The sequence below is a fragment of the Poecilia latipinna genome, unplaced genomic scaffold, assembly GCF_001443285.1.
Source record: "Poecilia latipinna isolate Pla-1442-1.1 unplaced genomic scaffold, P_latipinna-1.0 Scaffold319, whole genome shotgun sequence".
In the NCBI taxonomy this organism is placed as follows: domain Eukaryota; kingdom Metazoa; phylum Chordata; class Actinopteri; order Cyprinodontiformes; family Poeciliidae; genus Poecilia; species Poecilia latipinna.
The window spans coordinates 378,282-400,549 of record NW_015112935.1 but is presented as its reverse complement, the minus strand read 5'-3'; the positions used below and the strand labels follow the sequence as shown (position 1 = coordinate 400,549).

The 22,268-nt window shown below is 35.7% G+C and overlaps 1 protein-coding gene and 1 long non-coding RNA gene across 2 annotated transcripts in view; one reads left to right on the top strand and one right to left on the bottom strand.

Moving 5' to 3' along the window:
• Positions 1–2,909: 2,909 nt before the first annotated feature.
• Positions 2,910–22,268, top strand: part of LOC106949020 (astrotactin-2-like) — a 198,734-nt gene continuing 179,375 nt past the window's right edge. Inside the window, exons 1-2 of the mRNA XM_015034982.1 lie at positions 2,910–3,372; positions 3,921–4,073. Coding sequence (XP_014890468.1) covers positions 3,333–3,372; positions 3,921–4,073 — 193 coding nt within the window. The 5' untranslated portion in view covers positions 2,910–3,332. The remainder of the gene's footprint in view (positions 3,373–3,920; positions 4,074–22,268) is intronic.
• Positions 4,296–22,268, bottom strand: part of LOC106949023 (uncharacterized) — a 60,816-nt gene continuing 42,843 nt past the window's right edge. Inside the window, exon 2 of the long non-coding RNA XR_001425305.1 lies at positions 4,296–7,525. This is a non-coding gene — a long non-coding RNA (uncharacterized LOC106949023). The remainder of the gene's footprint in view (positions 7,526–22,268) is intronic.

Sequence of the window (22,268 nt, the reverse complement as noted above, 5' to 3'; positions counted from 1 at the left end):
AACAATCAAGGGAAGCGCTGGCAGGATCCCTGTAGAGATGAGGCAATATTGAATTGATGGTATCATTTAAAAGCTGGAAAAAAAAATAGAAGAAAGAAAACAACACTGTTTTTTTTTTTCCTTACTGTCTAAATGAGACAGCCGTGTGGGTCTCAGTGCATTTCATGGTCTAATCTCTTAACCCTCCTAAAAAAAAAAAAAAAGAAAGAGATAGAAACAAGCACTTTTGGAAAAAACGCAGTTTGTATCTTTGTATGGATTTTGAAATCATCTTGAGAGAGAGTCACTCTTTATAAAGTGTTTGCAAAAAAAAAAAAAAAAAAAAAAAACACACACGCACCCAAAGCTTCTTTTGTCAATAGTGCAATAAAAATCAATTTGCACTGTTGTGCATTTCACAGAGTGGAGACCAAATTTGCTTGCTCAATAGACCATGAGGGTCAGTTGCTCTGCGCCACTCAACATGCATCTTGCATTCTGCCTCTGTTCATTGGCTGCAGCAGTCAACTTTAGATTAAAGAAATGCCAAAATGGAAAAATGAGCAACATGATCTGTGAAAGTTGTGTGGCAATGACAGGTTCACCATAGAAATGCTACTTTACACTTTTTAACTAAGTTTTATTGCTTTCTAGACATCATCAGTAAACAGAGACTTGTGTAAACAATACTCAAACATAACACATGTTATGTTCAGCAGATATATGGCACTTTGGGAAAGTATTGCCATTATAGATTGAATCTGCTTTTCCATTTTTGTTACTATGAAATGTCCCAGATCGTCATACTGATTTTATTATGAGATAAAGGTAACTTGAATGAGTACGAATACAGTTTTCATAGCATTTTTTTTTTTTTTTTTTTTGTAGGGGGAAACCCTACCTAAAGCGATCTATAAAAAAAAAAAAATCTTTAAATTAAATGTTATTTATTAATTGCTCATTTTTGTAGAAAATGAGTTGAAATTAATTTTTCTCATACAATTTTTGCTAGACCATTGTTCACCAATTTTTATTTNTTTTTTTTCTCTCACCGCTTAATTGTTTTGTCTTATTTGGCTAAAATTGTTTTCTTTAAGTTTTGTTTACAGCAATTTGATTATGTCTGGACAGTATATTAACTTCTTAGATGTGACTTTTGCACAACTTGGCTAATCCCAAGGTTTTATTAGAACTCATCATGGCCTTACTTTTTTTTATATTCCTGTAAATGGCTTAAATAGCTTCTTTATTGGGGCAAGCAGGAAAATGCTACTCCCTCAAGGCATGCACTTCAGTTTAAATCAGCATTGCTAGAACCATAAGCGCCAATACATTATCTGTCTCAGCATCAAACCCTGTGGTGAACCTTAAAAACAATGTCGTTTCCAGACAGATTTTCTTTGTCTTCTCTTGTACTAGAAATTGAAACAGTATTCCAGTGTGATGGCTCTGCTGGAATTTTTTTTGTTTGTTTGTTTGTTTTTCCTCCAGCTGCAAGACAATACAAGACATACAAAAGATAAGAGTACAAAGGCACACAAGGCCATGTGAGGTCGATAGAATATCAGATGAATTATTTAGAAAAAAAAGATCTGAATTCTATCAAACACAGTAAATTGAAGTAGATGTCGATCACTGGTCTTATACACAGTAACTTGTGGACACAATTAAAACCTGGCCAATGCAGAAAAGGCAGAACTAAATAAATATTCCTAATAAGCTATATGAGCTAAACCTGTATCAAACCTGTATCAAAATTAAATGGCATAGATAAAATTATCCACAGTCTAGATAACCTTTGATCAATCTTGAAATCTTTATTTTGAACACTTTGGCAAACAAAATCTGTGTCCAACATTTTTTTTTTTTTTTTTTTCTGTAAGTTGTCCCATGTCTACATTTTAGCAATTTAAATCTTTTCTTGATGCTGCTGTATTTATTTACAAGAAATGCATTAGCCATGAGCCATGCTCTAAATACTAACTCTAAGTTACAAGAAAAAAAAAAAAAAAAAACACACACGCACCCAAAGCTTCTTTTGTCAATAGTGCAATAAAAATCAATTTGCACTGTTGTGCATTTCACAGAGTGGAGACCAAATTTGCTTGCTCAATAGACCATGAGGGTCAGTTGCTCTGCGCCACTCAACATGCATCTTGCATTCTGCCTCTGTTCATTGGCTGCAGCAGTCAACTTTAGATTAAAGAAATGCCAAAATGGAAAAATGAGCAACATGATCTGTGAAAGTTGTGTGGCAATGACAGGTTCACCATAGAAATGCTACTTTACACTTTTTAACTAAGTTTTATTGCTTTCTAGACATCATCAGTAAACAGAGACTTGTGTAAACAATACTCAAACATAACACATGTTATGTTCAGCAGATATATGGCACTTTGGGAAAGTATTGCCATTATAGATTGAATCTGCTTTTCCATTTTTGTTACTATGAAATGTCCCAGATCGTCATACTGATTTTATTATGAGATAAAGGTAACTTGAATGAGTACGAATACAGTTTTCATAGCATTTTTTTTTTTTTTTTTTTTGTAGGGGGAAACCCTACCTAAAGCGATCTATAAAAAAAAAAAAATCTTTAAATTAAATGTTATTTATTAATTGCTCATTTTTGTAGAAAATGAGTTGAAATTAATTTTTCTCATACAATTTTTGCTAGACCATTGTTCACCAATTTTTATTTAGCATGTTTTTATAAATCAATAAGAGTTGATGTCTAATTTTTAAAAAATAATATTTTTTATTTATAGGGGTAAAATTAAGCATAGAAGATGTTAACAATGTTCAAAAATACATTCATGGGCAGTTGGGACTTCCATTTCTTCATATTGAAGGGGTAAATTACAAGAAAAAAAAAAAAAGAAAGAAAAGCACGGCATTACCCCGTGACCAAAAAAACCCCAAAAAAAAAAAAAAAAAAAAAAAAAAAACAGATGAAGCTGAGCTTAACTGCACATTAATCTGAGCAAATGTGCATCATAATGTTCATACTTCAATGGCTTTGTTATTGTTTCCAATCCAGACCTGTGTGAGTAATTGTATTGTTTTCACCTGTGTCTTCATCTCCTCTTCCTGGAAGCTCATTGGCATGCATGATGATACTTGACTGGGTGCAACATTTCACCATTATTCATGGACAGAGTACACCTCTGAGCGAGACTGACAGATCAAAAGATGATGATGATAGGTTGGGGCTACTGGTGTTTTGGGTGATGAATGGCCCCATCGTTCAGAGATGGCTTCGCTGGAGGAAGTTTAAGGATGTTTTTCATCTAGTTGTTAAATTTCCAACTTCTGATGCACACTGCTTTCAAATGTGATCCGTGCTTATTTGCATGTGTGTGTCAAACACAAAGAAGGGACAACAGTCTAAAGGTACGCTTAACTTTTTTTTACTACCACAAATGTACTAAAATGTGTAGAATCTCCCTTATTTCCTTTTGTGTTATCCTTTATTGAACAAGGCAAACCAAAACCCTCTCCCAGCCCCTCCTCTTTCCCTCCAGCTTGTTGTTTTGGAGTCATTCATCAGGAGAAGTGAGACTGAACAATCAAGGGAAGCGCTGGCAGGATCCCTGTAGAGATGAGGCAATATTGAATTGATGGTATCATTTAAAAGCTGGAAAAAAAAATAGAAGAAAGAAAACAACACTGTTTTTTTTTTTCCTTACTGTCTAAATGAGACAGCCGTGTGGGTCTCAGTGCATTTCATGGTCTAATCTCTTAACCCTCCTAAAAAAAAAAAAAAAGAAAGAGATAGAAACAAGCACTTTTGGAAAAAACGCAGTTTGTATCTTTGTATGGATTTTGAAATCATCTTGAGAGAGAGTCACTCTTTATAAAGTGTTTGCAAAAAAAAAAAAAAAAACAAAAAAAAAAAACTACCTTACAGTTTTGACATGACAACCATCTTCTTTTTATAGCTATCGAAGCAAACACTGACTCCATAGAGGATTTGATGCAGAGGTTCCAGGACAACTTTCGTGTTCCCAACACACCAACCAACATGTCCCATTACCAGCATACCGTGCACAGCTCATCAACAGGCCGGCGGAGGCTCTCCAGCCGCACCAGAGGTAAAAAAAAAAAAAAAAAGAAAACAACTCTTAATTATGGGCAGTCTGCTTGTCACCAGTCCAATACTACTAGCCTGATTTTGTGAGAACTGCTGAAGTGTTACTACATTAAAACAAGACTTTAAAAGAAATTAATAATATATTCAAAAATGCAATTATTACTGCTTACTGTAGTTAAAATGTTTTATTGAAGAGACTCGTACATTCCAATGTGGAGAAAGATTTTTCATGCCTTGCATAAATCTTGTGTTTTGGGAAATAATTAGTTGTTCAAAAAATCATTAAGGCTTTGTCTTGGCATAAAAATATAGACATTGGAGAATCTATGTTGAGTAAGTTTATATGTTTGACTTTAGACTTTAATGCTTTTAAAACTCATTGAAAACCAGAATAATTGTACATTAGAATTAAACTACAATTATTTGTTGATTTTTATTCTGTATTTTATTCCCTTCTACCACAGAGAGAAGGGAGCATAGCTCTGTTTTTTTGTCTTCCCACAGATTCTCTCTCATCTTATACAGTCAAAACATAGTGACCGTTTTAACAAATATGTGAAAATAATAATAATAATAATAATTGTTTATGGAAGTTGCGTACTGCAACTTTCAACACAAAACAGAACTGTGCATAGTTATTTGTAGATGTTCTCAGCCTCTTAAGAAAGCATGCAGGTGTTGGGTTGTGTTTGGGGAAAAAAACATGTAGACACCATATAAAAAGTAAGCTACTTTCAAATATTATTAAGACAATATTATTTAAATAATTATAAGTAATTGGGAAGAGTGATTACTCTAACCAGTCTGGGATTTTCATGTTGGATCAATGTACCAACCCCAAAATATACATATGCACTAATTCAGTTATTATTAATGCACCACCCAGTTACAGTACTTCTTTTTTAAAATAAATGTATTCAAAATGAAAATGCTTCTAGAATGTTAAGCTAAAATGCATTATGTTATCTCAGTAAATGTCAAGGTCAGGTAACTTTCAGAGTCCCACTTGGTACTGAGAAAGCTCTCCTTGAATAATATTGTAGACAATATGTGCAAATATTAACTTGATTCTATGGACAGATACCACATTTTATTTACTGCAGAAGTGCTGACTTCCACATGTTTGATGCTTGGACCGAAGTTGTTGGAAAAAATATTTCCCTGTGTGACATTCTCATCTTTTCCCTCCCCCCCCCCCACACATATAGATGTTTCAAATCATCAAACATGTTTTACCCAAAGACTACAATTTGTGTGTGTTTTTTTTTTTTTTTAACCACTTTGATTTTTACCTAGAATGTCTCCCATTAATGCAGTTTTTGTCCAGTCTTTGTCTTGTACCTCGATACCTTTGCCGCATGTCTTCCCTTCTTTCCTGTCAAAAAATGGGGAAAAGGCACTAGCACAACCAAATGTAGACTAGAAAAAAAGACAACAAAAATCAACTGGGTCAATAACCTTTTTCATACAGGGCCGGAATTATTTGACTTTCTATAGTAAAAAAGACCCTAATTTGTAAACTGCATTTTGTATTCACTGTCTGAAATGTTATACAAATGTTAGAAATGCTATATAATGGTTGCTCTGCATGGTACTTTTAAATATGCATGGCTACAAAACCTTTATAATATATTAAAAAGAAAACCTGACATCTCATTTCAGTTTTAAGATCTGATCAGCAACATTAGCATTGAATACAGCTCATTACCTGCAACGATATTTTCAGTCACATATGCTGTAAAAATACAGTCTGTGTCGTTGGTCATGCCATTATGACCACAGATGAAATTTGTATTATAATGAGACATTAACCTTGCTGAGTTTACCCGCCCTTGACAGGACAACCATTCTTTTACTTTAAGTGCACAATAAAAGAATAACACCGACAATTTCTTTTCTTTCCATATTGCACAAGTCTTACACATTTTTCCCAATCACACGGCGATTCAGAGCAATTACATTATAATATAAATCATTTCAATTTGTGTTGTTATTAATTGCCATTGGGAATTTGATTGCGCATTACTTAAGTGTATCATGTGTCAAATTACTGAGCAAAAGAGACAAGGCGATTAATTCCCACAGCCTCAAAACTGTGAAGGGCATGACTGAGACGTGCTTTTCGAGGTCAGTGGTGAAATACGTTCTTTGTGAGTTCATAATTTAAAACCGTACAACGGTTCCTGAAAGTTGACCCACCCTACAACAAAAATCATAAACACTTAGTTGGACTGGGGTTAAAGGCAATTTAACTGGTCAGACTCCAAAGATGAGTTCTGCACAATAGGATAAACAATGTTCACAGAAATGAAGTGACTCGACTTTATTTCGGGACAAAGGGACCAAAGATATGTTTCATTTCGGTTGTTAATGCAACTTGCAAAGCAGCTCTATGCAGTTCATAGACCTGCTTTTAAAATGTGTAAACCATCGTTAACCCACAGAGTGGAAAAAAAAACAGAGAAGTTGTATGCTCATATTACCTTTTTATCAGTGTCTAAGCATGTACTAGCACCCAGTAGATGCTGTCACCGGTTTGCTGGAAAACCCCCCCCAAAAAAAACAACCTTTGATGTAACTTAGATATGTACTGCACAATCTAATACATCATTGATGTGTTTTACAAGAAGCTGTAAAAGGTATGTGGACTGGATAATTGAAGTTACTTTCACAGATTCACATTATTTTCTCATTAACATAACTTTGTGTTATGCAACATCAAGAATTAATGAGCAAACAGGCCTCAGTCTCTTTCAGTTGTTTTTTTTTGAATATCTGCCTGGTGAAGTCTTTTACTTTGGATTTAAGGTTTCTTCAAAGATACAGTGTTTTAGCCAGCCAATGAGATCAAGACATTCACATGTTTGTCCTCACCAGTGTCGCTTGTGGCAAAGAGGAAGAACGCTCACAGGAATTCCTGCTGTGGCTCCTCCTCCCACAGCATGGTAGCACAAAAGTGTTGCTAAAAAAAAATGGGTTCACTTTTTTGTGAGCGACTTTTGCATCCAAAAGAGTCATGATTTCGTGAGGTTTTTTTTTTTAAACTATTTGTTGTTCCTAAAACCTTTGCCGTTCTGACGTACTCAGAAAAAATAAATAAATAAACAAGCACACAGTTTCACAATTTTACTGAACAATACCACAATCTGCACAGCTTTTATTTGGTAACATGCTGATGGTGTGTGACGATGCACTCTTGGAGCTAACAGACCAATATTGACAACAGTAGCAGCTGGCTTGTCTGCACAAGAGGAAACCTTATTGTCTTCAGCGTCTGTGTGGGAGGGAAAACGGTACTTACTGATGGAATATGATGCATGGGGTGTCGACATCCAGCACCACACAGCAATTTTCCCAAAAAGTTTCTTTCTTGCGGTGAAGGAAAAAAAAAATCCAAGCTAATGGCCAATCACTGAATGCGAGTGCTGTCTGTGCCTATCATTGTCCACAAATCTACGCAGAACACCAAAAAGAGCAAAACGTTTTTATCGTACTAATAAAAGTTGCAAAGATATTTGTTCAGTGATAAATAATTTTGACAAATTAATTGTCAAAATTATTGTCATATTTATCACAAAAACTATTAGTGAGTTTTCAGTAAGATGCAACCTGGCAAAGCTGTTCTGGCAAAACACTGCATCTGTTCATTGGGTCCCCATACCTACTTATAGAGATATGCACTGTAGCAAAATTCCTTATTCCCTGTTCAGCATATTGTCCTAGTTTTAGCTGCATCATATACCTGGACTCTTGAAATGTTGACTCATGCATAAATATTATTATCATGCAGTTGTAAAATGCACAGTTCACCAGCTTGCATTTCCTGTTTTTGGAAAATATGTAATTTACTACTACTGCGACTACTATTAATAAGAAAAATAACGTTGATGACAATAACCACATATGTCTTCATAATCATAGACATTTTATTAGGATTTCATTGAAATTATGATGACCAAAATTACATTTAGCAGTAAAGTTGCAATTTATGTCATCCAACTTATGTTCAGTAATGGTTAGCTGAATATTTTTATTTTTTCCAGTTGGTACATTTCTTTGTGTTCTACGTCTGCAGTATTGCCTGTCATTTAATAAAGCACGGGTTGCAGAAAGGTTAGCTTAGAAAAGCCGGTGAACACACTAAACGGCTCAATGAGGCATTTCTTTCCCGTTTGGTTTAGTTTGTACTATTTTCAAGGAGCGATATTGTTTTAATTGTATACTTTAAAGGTTCTACAGTTACTGTCAGATTCAGCAACATCAAATCAAGTATTTATTCAGCTAATCATATTTGCTAGTTTTATGTTGTCTTTACAACCGCAATCTAAAATTCCCACATCTAGAAGGTATCCTAGAAACCCGTGAGTAAACACACTGAAGTAATATTTATGTCAGTGTGAATAGTAGGTTTGTCCTACCTTATTTGCATACGCTTCTGTGCATTCTAATCTCCACTGTTCATGTCTTTCAGCGTGCTAGCGTGGTGAAGGGCTGGTGTTTGATGTTTTGCAACAAGTACTTTGTCTTATTTCAACAACGATAACCTTATGGTTAATATCTGGGATTTCTCCTTAATTAATGTTTTGAAGTGACGCATGAAAGTATTAGCTTTTGGTGTCTTATGTGCTTGCGGGTGCGGAAGGGGGAATGAGAGACAGCAAGAGGATTTTTGTTGCAGAGCTCGGTTTCGCTTTCAGTCGTCTTCAGTCTTTGGTGCAGACCAAACGCAGTGATTACACTTGTTGGTCTGCAGCCCTCAGGCGTCTCTTCACAACACGCCATACATATGATGCACTGCCAAGCTGGAACAGTTTTTTTTTTTTTTTTTTCCCCTAATTTTTTTGGAAACTGTAGTAAGGCAGGAGAGTAGAGCTCCTTGATCAGGGAGCAATCAAAAATCATAATTATGGTGTTTAATATAGAAAATGAAAAAAAAAATATATATATATATATTTACATGATTCCTCATTTATTTGGAACCTATTTGATTTGACTCCAAACTTTCCAAGTCTTGACTTTGTACTTTTCTTGGAACTGATATGTCTTTACACAGGACTTCACTCAAGACTTGATTGGACAGAGTTGAGACCTTCTTGTGCCGTGCAAAACAATGACTTAGTCCCACCTCTGTCAATAGTTCTAAAGATGTTTGATGGACTCTGTACAACCTATTATCTTGCTGTTAACCATAGTTTTTGTGAAGATGCTGTATTAGAGGAATTCTCCTTCTACAGCCACTGGTTTGACACTGGGTGTATTCTGGTGAAACAACGTGGAAGCACTCTTTGTTGATTCTTCATCTGTTTAATGTATCTTCTATTGCTTGCTTACAGTATTGGTTCTGTAGTATGAGATCTAAGAAGCTGCCGGGTATGAAGCACAGCGCTTATTTAATGATGAGTTTGTTTTATGTTCTGTGAGGCTAAGCAGTGACATTAGGCAAATCTTCAAACACTAAATATCTGTAGTGAAGCCAAACACATTTGCAATAGATGACATTCCCCACAAGCAATGACAAACTTTTTATTTTATTTTATTATTTTTCTTTTTATCCAACACAAACAGTGTTGTGTTTAAGGGGGAGAAAGGGAGACATATCCTTGATTAAGACACTTCAAAAAGTGATATGTTCTATATTCTCCATCACAACAATTGTTCAGTCATTCAGCGTGATGAATCCAGTTAACTTTTTTGCAATAACTGTTGCTGTAGCTCTCTCAATTGAAGTTAACCCAAACTTGACTAAGAACTTGTGCTGCATAAACTTAAATTTTCACTTTTGAGCTTTCCCTCAAGAAATACCCTTACTGTTAAGTGAACAACTTAACTGCTTTAATTTTCTGTTGAAAGTAGTTTCAAGCCATAGACTAGTTGATAACAGTCCAACACTCAAGCTTTGCAGAAACTGTATTAGGTGCAGCTGGCATGAAGCCATGTAGAGTGAAAACAGAGATCTGGTATTGATTACAGTCAGCTACTTCATAATTATGATTACCCAAAAATGTGTTTTTTTTTTAACTGATATGTGTAAACCGATTGCAACATCCCTTGCATAAAATACACATTGAATTAACTTCAGGGGAAGAAGTTGTATTTATGTTGAGTAACTTAATTAAAAACATACAGTTCAACTCTAAGTCCTGATTTTAATTTATGACTTGGCATATTGGAGAGCTGCCAGCGGAGCATTTGATTATGGCAGGTGCTATAATCCCATCAAGCTAATTTTTCTGTGTGCTATGGTTATTCTCTGTGTCACACGCATATCTTCTGTAGCTTTGTTGCACAAATAGTATGACTACATATTTTCAAATTTTCAGCTCAAACACTTTGATCTACTATGCAGTCTTTTTTTCCTCTCATTCACACACCCATAAGTGTGTCAGCAGCAGTGCTGGAGTTTGGTGTCTTGCCTTTTTGAGCTTCTGAGTAGAATTGAATCATGCTCACCCCACTGGAGTATGCTTGTAGATTACTGTAAAAAAAAATCTGATCTATTGTATGTTGAAACATGTTTGAACATTGTCAGTCTTGATGAATCTTAATGCTTTTCTGGTGGTGTGCTCTGCACAGATAACGCCAAAAAGGGCGGCAACGGCAGGGATTGATGTTTAACCAGCATTCATCTGATAACTTCAACAAGTTGTCTATTTTTATCCAAGCTGCCCATCTCTACTTTCCTTGCATATGGTCACCAAAGCTCTTCTTTATATGTGCAAATGTGCGTAGCATCCAGCTATATTACATTTTGGAACCAGCAGAGATGATTTGGAGCTGGTGTGTCTGTGTACAGTTGTGTGTTTCTCTCCCTTTTTTTTTTTTTTTTTCTTCAGCAGAGCAGTTCATGAAGCATGAAATTAAACTCTGAACGTATGTAAACGTTATACTTATTGACAACTGATTTGAAATTCTGTGGTCTTCATCACTTATTGACTTTGTAATAACAAATTTAAAACCAATTGTAGTTTTGTGATTTGAGTTGGAGAGAGAGAGGAAGATGGAAAGTGTGAAGGAGGGAGAGAAATTGTCCATTTGCACTCTGTTCACAAGATTTACAACTGCTCCTTAAAGAAACGCTCATCCCCTTTGTGTATAAGGAAATGTTCTTGCTCAAAATTGTGTTCAAAAGCCATGTGGTTGAAATTCACTGGAGAGCTGTGCAGTTTTTACACAACTAATGAACAGTTATGGAACAATATTTATTGGTGTATTTGCAGAAGACTGGGAAGATTTACAACGGTGCACTAGACATGGCTCTCTATCCTGACTGAGAGGAGCTTTGAAAGGAGCCGCTGAAGTGCTCCTTTGCTTAACAAAGGTCATTACGATGAAATTGAACTGACCTGTTTAGCATGTGTGGATGGGGTGACTGCACACAGTTTAAATGAGTCACTACGTGCAACACAGCCGGATGTATACCAGGTCATACTATTGATCTAATTCTGTTCTCTATGATCAAAAGAGCTTCTGAAGCTTTTGAAATCAATGAGTTCGTGGTTTGAGACATTTTGATCTTTGGTTAAAGTACTTCACTGAAAATTAATGGTGGTGGATACTTCAAATTCTATTATCCATCCAAAGCCACACAGCCTTAATGCTACTATATCTATAGTATTAGGATGTCACAATCTTGTACCAAAAGATTTTTGTTTCATTTTTTTATTTATTTTTTTTTTTATTTTATTAATGTAACAATCTAAGACTCACAAAGGGTGGACATGTTTAAAATTTAAGCCAAATTCTATCCGTTCATTGCAACAATAACATTTCATGTGCACATGAAAATGTCTAAAAGAGAAAACATTTGGTAATTTGTTGCTGTACAAATGACCAAATTTACTAATGTCAATGTTTAATAGAGGATCCACATACGGTCTAAAAGGCCAGCAAGTCAGGATAGTCATCCTGTCAAAATTAGTGGCATTTTCAGTTTTTATGTCCCAACAGTCTAAATCATGTGTTTATCTGCACAATTTATACACAGAAAGAAGTTAGCTCAAACCAGTTTATTGTAATTATACTAATGCAGCACATTTGTATATGTACATTTTATATTCAGCTGAGTTTTAAAGGCTAGCCAGTGTTTATTCATGCATTTTTTTTCATTCCTTTTTTTTAAGGTTTACAACTAACAGTGCATATATTAGTTTTTTTCTGCACAAGCTCACTGTCAAGGGGGGTAAAAACTTCTTGCATCTAAAATGATAACCTGGCATGCCTTTTCAGCAAACACCTAGCTAAAATCCCTCAGTGGGTTTCACACACTTTTCTATTTGCTTATTAGCTCCAAATAGCCAGATAGACTCTTGATTCTAGTGAGATGCAATAAAAAAGACATTGAAATGAGTGCACCCAACAAATACTCAGCCCACTGAAGTACATGAGGCAAGTGGTGGCTTGTTAAACCCCCCACCTTTTCAAATCCTTTCTCTCCCTTTAAACTGGTAGCTGCTCATAAATTTTAGTTGTAAAATGTGTCAACAGCACTTATACTGCAACGCGCTCTATAATAATATTCATCATGCCAAGGTTTCATTTTGTATGAAATGGAATTGTGTGTGGACGTTTGTTTGTGTGTGTGCTTTCGTTTGCTGAATGCTTAAAGTCCAACTCTAGGGTAAAACGGAATTGATTTTTTTTTTCTTCTAACATAAAGAAACAGAGCGGAAGTAGACTGGGATAGAGGGGATTAATGAGTGAAAGAAGCAGAGGCAAGAAAAGCCACACCAGAGTATTGTCTGCCTGTATGAATCCTCCAGACCACGCAGGTCTTCTGGGTTTAACCTATCCTGCATCCCCAGAACCAGAACCGAACATGGAGAAGCAGAATTCAGCTTCTGTGCACCACAAATCTGGAACAAGCTTCCTGAAAACTGAAAAAAAAAAAAAAAACTGAAACGCTGAGTTCCCTTTGATTAAGGCTAAAAATTCACTTGGTTAGAGGTCGTTTTGACCCATGAGAAAAGGTTGATGTTGGCAACGGTGGTAGGAGTTCGTCCCTCAATTGATGGATTGTCGGTTCCTGCTCTGCCTGCTTTGTCGTGTTGCTCTCTGCTGTCGGGTCCTTGAGCAAGAAACTTCACCCGCCTTGCCTGCTGTTGGTGGTCAGAGTGCCTGGTGGCGCCGGTGCATGGCAGCCTCCCCAGAGCGGCTGTGGCTACCATCCAGTAGCTTGACACCATCAGTGTGTGAATGTGTGAATGACTGATTGTAGTGTGATGCACTTTGGGTTGCTGTGGACTTGATGTAGCTCTTAACAAGTACAGGTCATTTACTATTTTACATAAACATTAACACATTGAGATGGACCATATTTAATGTCTTGGTGAGTTCAATGATGGCACTTGACAGTGTAATTTCTGCTACTGGTTTCACAGTTGGTGATTGCATGATTGCTGCTGAAATATGCAGTACAGATAAACTTGATTGCTTTTTAAAAGGAGACAGACTGACCTGCAAAAAAATAAAAAATAAAAAAATAAAAAAAACTACTCGAGTTTACCTTTTTGTCTCTGATTTTATGATTTGCAGTTCTGAATCTCTTTGGTTGATGTAGCATGGAGTGCCTCAGGCACTCCATGCTACGTGGTTCTGACTCCAGAAGGCTGTTTGTGTGCCTGTTTGCAATTTCAAAGCTCTATTACTCATGTCAATCTGACTGGTTCACATCAAACCTACAAGGAATTTAGGCAACTCTTTACATTAACCTTGATCCCAGCAAGACTTGTGCACCTGTCAACAGTTATACAAGTACTGAAATCTCTAAAATCATTTTAATTTTGCCAGTAAAAATAAGTCTTTGACTTTTCAGGCACTCCTTCATACTGCCTCTTATGCATAAGAAATTACAATTTCCATCAGTTTTGTTTCCTTTGTAAATTAAGCCAATGTGTCCTGCTCAGTAAAGTGAAGGCATAGCAAAAGTCAGCTGGCATACACAAATTATACCACCTATTTTAAGCTATGACCCAAGCTTTTATCTGGTTGTCTGTTTCTGAATAGGGTGATCTTTTCCATTCCCTTTGGTGTTATGTGCCATACCAAAAAAAAAAAGAAGAAAAACACCAAAGCACCTTTTTACATTGTGTCACATTACAACCGCAGACTTTAATGTATTTTTAGCGATTTGCTATAGACCAACACAAAATGAAATGTTTGACGTTTTCTCACAAAAAATATGTGAGAAGTGGGACATGCATTTATTTTGAGTTTCCTTTATTCTGACATTAGCAGTCTGGAAAGGGTTACAAAGCCATTCCTTAGGCTCTGGGATCTGAATGAACCACATTAAGAGCCAAATATTCATTAATAGAGAAAATGTGGAACAGTGACAAGCATTTTCAGGAGTGGCCTGCCAGCCTGTCGAGAGTACTCCAAGAGCCCATTGCTGATTCATGAGAGGTCACAAAAACCCAACAACATCATATACACAGCAGACCTCACTTGCCACAGCTAAAACGAATCTTAGCAACAAATCATGTAGGGATCAGACTGAAATAATCTGGAGTGAGCAAGAAAACACAGTGCATTTGGTGGTTGTACTGTGAAGTTAGGCAAAGTTCAATTCACAAGGAACACTTGTGCAAGACCCTGTAACTGTGTTGATGAAGCAGAAAAAAAACGTTGTGTGCAACATATAAACATAATCGGCTAGATATACCAAGTCTTCCCAACTAGCAGAACACATGCTCATTTAATCTACTTACACTTAATACTGTTCAGTTTAAATGTAATGTCATGACACTTTGGTGCCATTTTTACAAACTGTCGGCAATTAATTAAAATGTACAGTCTGTAACTCATAGTAAAACGTGTGAATCTCCAGAAGCCCTATCTCTCTGCTAGCTTCTTCTGCTTTAGCGTTTAAAGATTTTAGTTCCAGTAATAAAAAGTATAAAACCTGCAAACAAGAGACTTCATGACATGGTCATAAATCATAGACGGTCAAAGCAGAAACTGCACTTCACCCTTAGGTTACACACAAATGATTAAGTTTATGTTTTTGCTATTATTTCAAATGGCTTTCCCTGGAGACACAATTCTTTCCTTGTTGTAATTTGTGGCTTCCCCTGAATCTCTACATCTCCTTTTCCTACTTAGGGGAGGTATACTTATTCCACTGCGCCAGCTGACCCAAAACTGAATCAGTATTATCTGTGGACTCTGCTGATGCAATATGTGAGGGATAATTCCATGTCTTAGCCCATTTTGATCACACCACCCCAAAGTTTATTCAATAAGTCCTCACCACATAGAGCTATTACCCTGAAACTGGAGTCATGTTTGCTAAAGAATTGCAAATGCATACAGTTCAGCTTGAACATCTCAGAAATAGCGCTGTTGATTTGATTTGTACATCCTAAAGTCTTCAGTTTAGGCATGGATACTTGAATGAATCTGAGGAAAGCTAAGTTCAGAAATGATTTATTTATTTTAAGCTGCTGAACCTTTATACACAGTCATTGTAAAAAATAAAATAAAATTGCAATTGTAAGGTTTGGATGTGCAAATTTTCTGGTCTGCATGTATACATGCAGCCATAAATGTGTACATGCATGCATATACACGCGTCATCAGAATAATCAGATTAAAGCTGAGTAGAAAGACTTGTTAACTCATACAAATAAGGCACGAGCTTAGACCTAAAGGCTTGTCACAAAGCTGTAATAAATAGGCAACACTTTAAATGGATAAGGTTAATTATATGAACTAGAAGTAGCGAGTGAGTGAGAGACGGACTACAGTATGTCATTGTACTACCACAATGTGTTTAACCATCTTCCTACGCAGAAGATTATTAGCTTTTACAATGCAGACTGAACTCATCACCTCACCCCTTTGCTTTTCCTTAGCTCATCATCTAGCTAATTATTCTCACTACAGGGAACGTTACAAAGGACAACATCCTTTTATCTCCTGTGGACTTTCGGTTCTTTCATCAACTGTGCATGTGTGTGTTCTGTGCTGGTCTCACTGCTAGACTCGGTGTCTGCTGCTTTACTTTCCAGCTAGTTCTTTAATGGTGATAGACCAGTTAGGCAGGCAGGTAACCATGGTTATGTAAATGATGACCAACTGGGTCATTCATTTGAAAGGTTCGTATGGCCCCCGTCCGCATGTGGAGAATAAGCCAGCAGATGCCCAGTCATATTATTATTTATTCCTTTCTGTTCCTTTTTTACATGACCTACAAACTTTATGTGTTACTCCCATGTCCTAAAGTTTTGTGTGTTTTTCCCAACATGCTACTGTGCAGGATTCACTTTTAAATGAAATCTGCTCACATAATCAACACTTTTCTTTTTTTTGTTGTTGTTGTAATTTCAACCCATCTGTCTCTGCAACCTGGCAACTCACAATCCGATTCAAGAGGCATCTGCACTGCTGCTTGATCAGGCAAGATGGCAGCTGAATGATAAATGGATTAGTTACTATTAAGCTACTGTGGCTTAGTTTACAAAAACACTACATACACGTGAATACAATCTATGCATAATACTTATTAAATTGATATGACAGATAATTGCAGTTTAGCTCCAGGCACTTTCTTGCACTTTAAACATTTGCCACGTTCAAACTGCTTAATGCGCTGCAAACAGCTCATTATTAAAGAAAGACACATGAAAGACTGCTTTAAGTGTGTTTACTCACTTTGATCATTGAAATGAACAGCTCCTGTCAAATCTGCAGACACTGCATGTTCGCTGGTAGTTTATAAAACTGTAATAATGAAAAGCAAATACAAAAACCTTAAAATAATATGATAAAAAGTAAATATTAAACAAATTGTTTGTCCAATAAAAAGAGAGGCCACACCATAAAAAAATTACTTTATTGTACTGTGAGACAAGAAGACACTGGCATTCAAGTTTTCAGTTAAAATAGGTGTTTTATGGAGCTTCTGACAAAACAAATACCAGCTCAGTAGATAACGGCAGACAAAATGACTTTGAAAGATTTTTGAAATTATGTTATCTCTGGGAAACTTAAAGAAAGAATGATGTGTCTTTTTAATGGGATTATCTTGTGTACACATGCTCCTGTTTAGCCTTAGTGGCACAGCTGTTTGCCTTTTTTTTGTAGGAAAAAAAATATTATTTTAAATCAAAGTAACTAAAGAAGTTGGTTAAGAAAAATATTGTAATAAGGGGATGAAATGCAGATAGGAAGTGAAAGGATGGCTGGGTAGGGTAGTGATTTGTACCTTGGTTTAAATGGGTTCCTGTGTGTGTTTATTTATCAAAGCTGCACACTACCCAGGTACCAGGATCTTTCTGTCATGTGTATTATAAATGTACGCAAGCACACATTGTTTTGTCTAACTAATCTTGTTTTAGATTAGTTAGATTAAATAGTCTATCCTAAATGTGAGGATAAGACAAAGTTATTGTTTTTTTTGTTTTGTTTTTTTTTAATTAAAACTGTTACTTTCTTCAAAATCAGAAGTTAATACTAGATAAGATGACTACATATTAAGGTAATTTGTCAAAGTCTGTATGATTGCGTTACGGCTTTGTAAGCTTCTTCACATTTTAGTTAAACGGGGACACAGGTCTGGATGTATTTCAAAGCCACATCTCAACTATAACGCTTCCTCGTTTGACCTAATGGGAGAAATCAAAACAAATCAACCAAAAAAAATATTTTAATGATATACATTAAGACTATGGACTAAATTATAAATTAAAACTGCTTGATGTGATTTATTATTATTATTATTATTATTATTATTGTAAGCCAATTTAAACCTTTTTTCACTTTTTGACATTGTAATAAAATCACCATTCAGAAGATGTGCTAAAGTGTATTTCTTTTTAATGTGTGGGAAAAATCCATAGAATAATAACAAATAAGACCAGATCTATGCCAAAACATGAAGTTTCATTTTAAACATTCAAGCTTTCCATCCTTGACAGGAACATTTGTTGTTGATTTCATCATAGAACGTGTTCAAGCTAGTTGCTATGAAACAATAAAATAAAAATAGTTGTGCAGCAAGATAGACCATTGCTTATCGTTGTTATAACATTACAAATCAAAACCTGTGGAGCTGTGGTGACTGTTAAATTCAAGATGCCTCTCTAACTACAACACTGTAAAGACTTGAAGTCTTGAAGTAAAGGAGTTGCGGCATTCTGCTGTGTTGGTGTTTTGCTGCAGGAGAAATGGATGCACGTCACAAAATACATAATGAGGAAAGAACATTAAGACGCAGTTAAGACATCAATGGAGTGAAACGAGCACATTTAATTGTATGTGTGCCCAAGCAGCGTCTAATTGGCTCCTAAACATGTAGGCTATTTTTTTTGTTTTTTAAATGGCCATATTTGGTAGACAGTTATTGTAAATTTGTAAATGTCAGTGCCACATCCTGCCAGTGGGTAAAATGCCAAGGTATGAAATGCAGTGTAGCCTGTTTCAGCTGTTACAATTGCTACTTTTCATGATAAAGCCCCGTTTTACACCACCGCTGAACTCCTTCCCGAGTGGATTGGTTGACGAGAGCAAACACTCGCTGATGAGGTGCGATCACAGCAGTATATCTCTAAGAAGCTTTTCTTCTTTCTTTTGTTGTCTATAAAAACTGTGAAGACTTGGCTTACTTCCTGTGTTGCCTTTTAAACTTGTAAAATACAAACAAAAATCAGGTCCATATGAGATTAAATCAATGTGTTCATTTCAATGCACTTCTTTTTTCGTTTGTTGTTTTTATAAAGAATCAGGTTTTGTCCATTTGAAGTCAAAATGCATACTATATTACTTTTTCAATTATTTTTAAATCAAAAACCAATGTCTGTTAAGCAGATGATTTAATCTAAAAATCCATATAGGTCTTGAATGGCTTGAAATATTTAAAACCAAAATTTCTTTGATGTTTTGAGGTATTTTAAATTGTATTCAGCATTCATATGCACACAGTCAAAGGTTCAAGCAAATCTAAATTAGATATTTTACTTCCTAGCTCAAGGATGCTGAGACATTTCTAAAAGGGATATTTTTAATGAAATCTAACCACCAAGAAAAAAAAATACATAAATAAAATACAGCAAATTATTGGGCATCCAGCTATTGCTGGGAAAGTAAATATCATCCTTGTAGGTGCTTTTCTTTTTTGTGTGTGTGTGTGAAATAGTTTTAAATAAATGAAATTTGTTCTGTATAAAATATAAAATTTAACACTTATTTCAGCTTTGTGAACATCCAGTCTGCTGACCCTGTGAAGCCAGCCCCGAGTTTGCTCCTCTTCCCTCGTTTTCTGCTCCCACCAACTCTGTGAGCATGTTCTAACACGATGCATAAATTCAGAACCAATTTTACACCACATTGACTGAGCTCCACTTTCCCAAACAGCCGTAGTGGAGCACTTGAATCCTACTCAACTCTCATCCAGTAGAAGTGCACCAGACCAAGAGACTGACTCTGGCTTCCAGGACAGACTTTCTACTCAGACTTAATAAAACTTTTAATCATACCCAAAATCTTTATGATGCAGGGGATTTTTCATAAGCCATTGCACATCACTTAANTTAGCTTTTACAATGCAGACTGAACTCATCACCTCACCCCTTTGCTTTTCCTTAGCTCATCATCTAGCTAATTATTCTCACTACAGGGAACGTTACAAAGGACAACATCCTTTTATCTCCTGTGGACTTTCGGTTCTTTCATCAACTGTGCATGTGTGTGTTCTGTGCTGGTCTCACTGCTAGACTCGGTGTCTGCTGCTTTACTTTCCAGCTAGTTCTTTAATGGTGATAGACCAGTTAGGCAGGCAGGTAACCATGGTTATGTAAATGATGACCAACTGGGTCATTCATTTGAAAGGTTCGTATGGCCCCCGTCCGCATGTGGAGAATAAGCCAGCAGATGCCCAGTCATATTATTATTTATTCCTTTCTGTTCCTTTTTTACATGACCTACAAACTTTATGTGTTACTCCCATGTCCTAAAGTTTTGTGTGTTTTTCCCAACATGCTACTGTGCAGGATTCACTTTTAAATGAAATCTGCTCACATAATCAACACTTTTCTTTTTTTTGTTGTTGTTGTAATTTCAACCCATCTGTCTCTGCAACCTGGCAACTCACAATCCGATTCAAGAGGCATCTGCACTGCTGCTTGATCAGGCAAGATGGCAGCTGAATGATAAATGGATTAGTTACTATTAAGCTACTGTGGCTTAGTTTACAAAAACACTACATACACGTGAATACAATCTATGCATAATACTTATTAAATTGATATGACAGATAATTGCAGTTTAGCTCCAGGCACTTTCTTGCACTTTAAACATTTGCCACGTTCAAACTGCTTAATGCGCTGCAAACAGCTCATTATTAAAGAAAGACACATGAAAGACTGCTTTAAGTGTGTTTACTCACTTTGATCATTGAAATGAACAGCTCCTGTCAAATCTGCAGACACTGCATGTTCGCTGGTAGTTTATAAAACTGTAATAATGAAAAGCAAATACAAAAACCTTAAAATAATATGATAAAAAGTAAATATTAAACAAATTGTTTGTCCAATAAAAAGAGAGGCCACACCATAAAAAAATTACTTTATTGTACTGTGAGACAAGAAGACACTGGCATTCAAGTTTTCAGTTAAAATAGGTGTTTTATGGAGCTTCTGACAAAACAAATACCAGCTCAGTAGATAACGGCAGACAAAATGACTTTGAAAGATTTTTGAAATTATGTTATCTCTGGGAAACTTAAAGAAAGAATGATGTGTCTTTTTAATGGGATTATCTTGTGTACACATGCTCCTGTTTAGCCTTAGTGGCACAGCTGTTTGCCTTTTTTTTGTAGGAAAAAAAATATTATTTTAAATCAAAGTAACTAAAGAAGTTGGTTAAGAAAAATATTGTAATAAGGGGATGAAATGCAGATAGGAAGTGAAAGGATGGCTGGGTAGGGTAGTGATTTGTACCTTGGTTTAAATGGGTTCCTGTGTGTGTTTATTTATCAAAGCTGCACACTACCCAGGTACCAGGATCTTTCTGTCATGTGTATTATAAATGTACGCAAGCACACATTGTTTTGTCTAACTAATCTTGTTTTAGATTAGTTAGATTAAATAGTCTATCCTAAATGTGAGGATAAGACAAAGTTATTGTTTTTTTTGTTTTGTTTTTTTTTAATTAAAACTGTTACTTTCTTCAAAATCAGAAGTTAATACTAGATAAGATGACTACATATTAAGGTAATTTGTCAAAGTCTGTATGATTGCGTTACGGCTTTGTAAGCTTCTTCACATTTTAGTTAAACGGGGACACAGGTCTGGATGTATTTCAAAGCCACATCTCAACTATAACGCTTCCTCGTTTGACCTAATGGGAGAAATCAAAACAAATCAACCAAAAAAAATATTTTAATGATATACATTAAGACTATGGCCTAAATTATAAATTAAAACTGCTTAATGTGATTTATTATTATTATTATTATTATTATTATTGTAAGCCAATTTAAACCTTTTTTCACTTTTTGACATTGTAATAAAATCACCATTCAGAAGATGTGCTAAAGTGTATTTCTTTTTAATGTGTGGGAAAAATCCATAGAATAATAACAAATAAGACCAGATCTATGCCAAAACATGAAGTTTCATTTTAAACATTCAAGCTTTCCATCCTTGACAGGAACATTTGTTGTTGATTTCATCATAGAACGTGTTCAAGCTAGTTGCTATGAAACAATAAAATAAAAATAGTTGTGCAGCAAGATAGACCATTGCTTATCGTTGTTATAACATTACAAATCAAAACCTGTGGAGCTGTGGTGACTGTTAAATTCAAGATGCCTCTCTAACTACAACACTGTAAAGACTTGAAGTCTTGAAGTAAAGGAGTTGCGGCATTCTGCTGTGTTGGTGTTTTGCTGCAGGAGAAATGGATGCACGTCACAAAATACATAATGAGGAAAGAACATTAAGACGCAGTTAAGACATCAATGGAGTGAAACGAGCACATTTAATTGTATGTGTGCCCAAGCAGCGTCTAATTGGCTCCTAAACATGTAGGCTATTTTTTTTGTTTTTTAAATGGCCATATTTGGTAGACAGTTATTGTAAATTTGTAAATGTCAGTGCCACATCCTGCCAGTGGGTAAAATGCCAAGGTATGAAATGCAGTGTAGCCTGTTTCAGCTGTTACAATTGCTACTTTTCATGATAAAGCCCCGTTTTACACC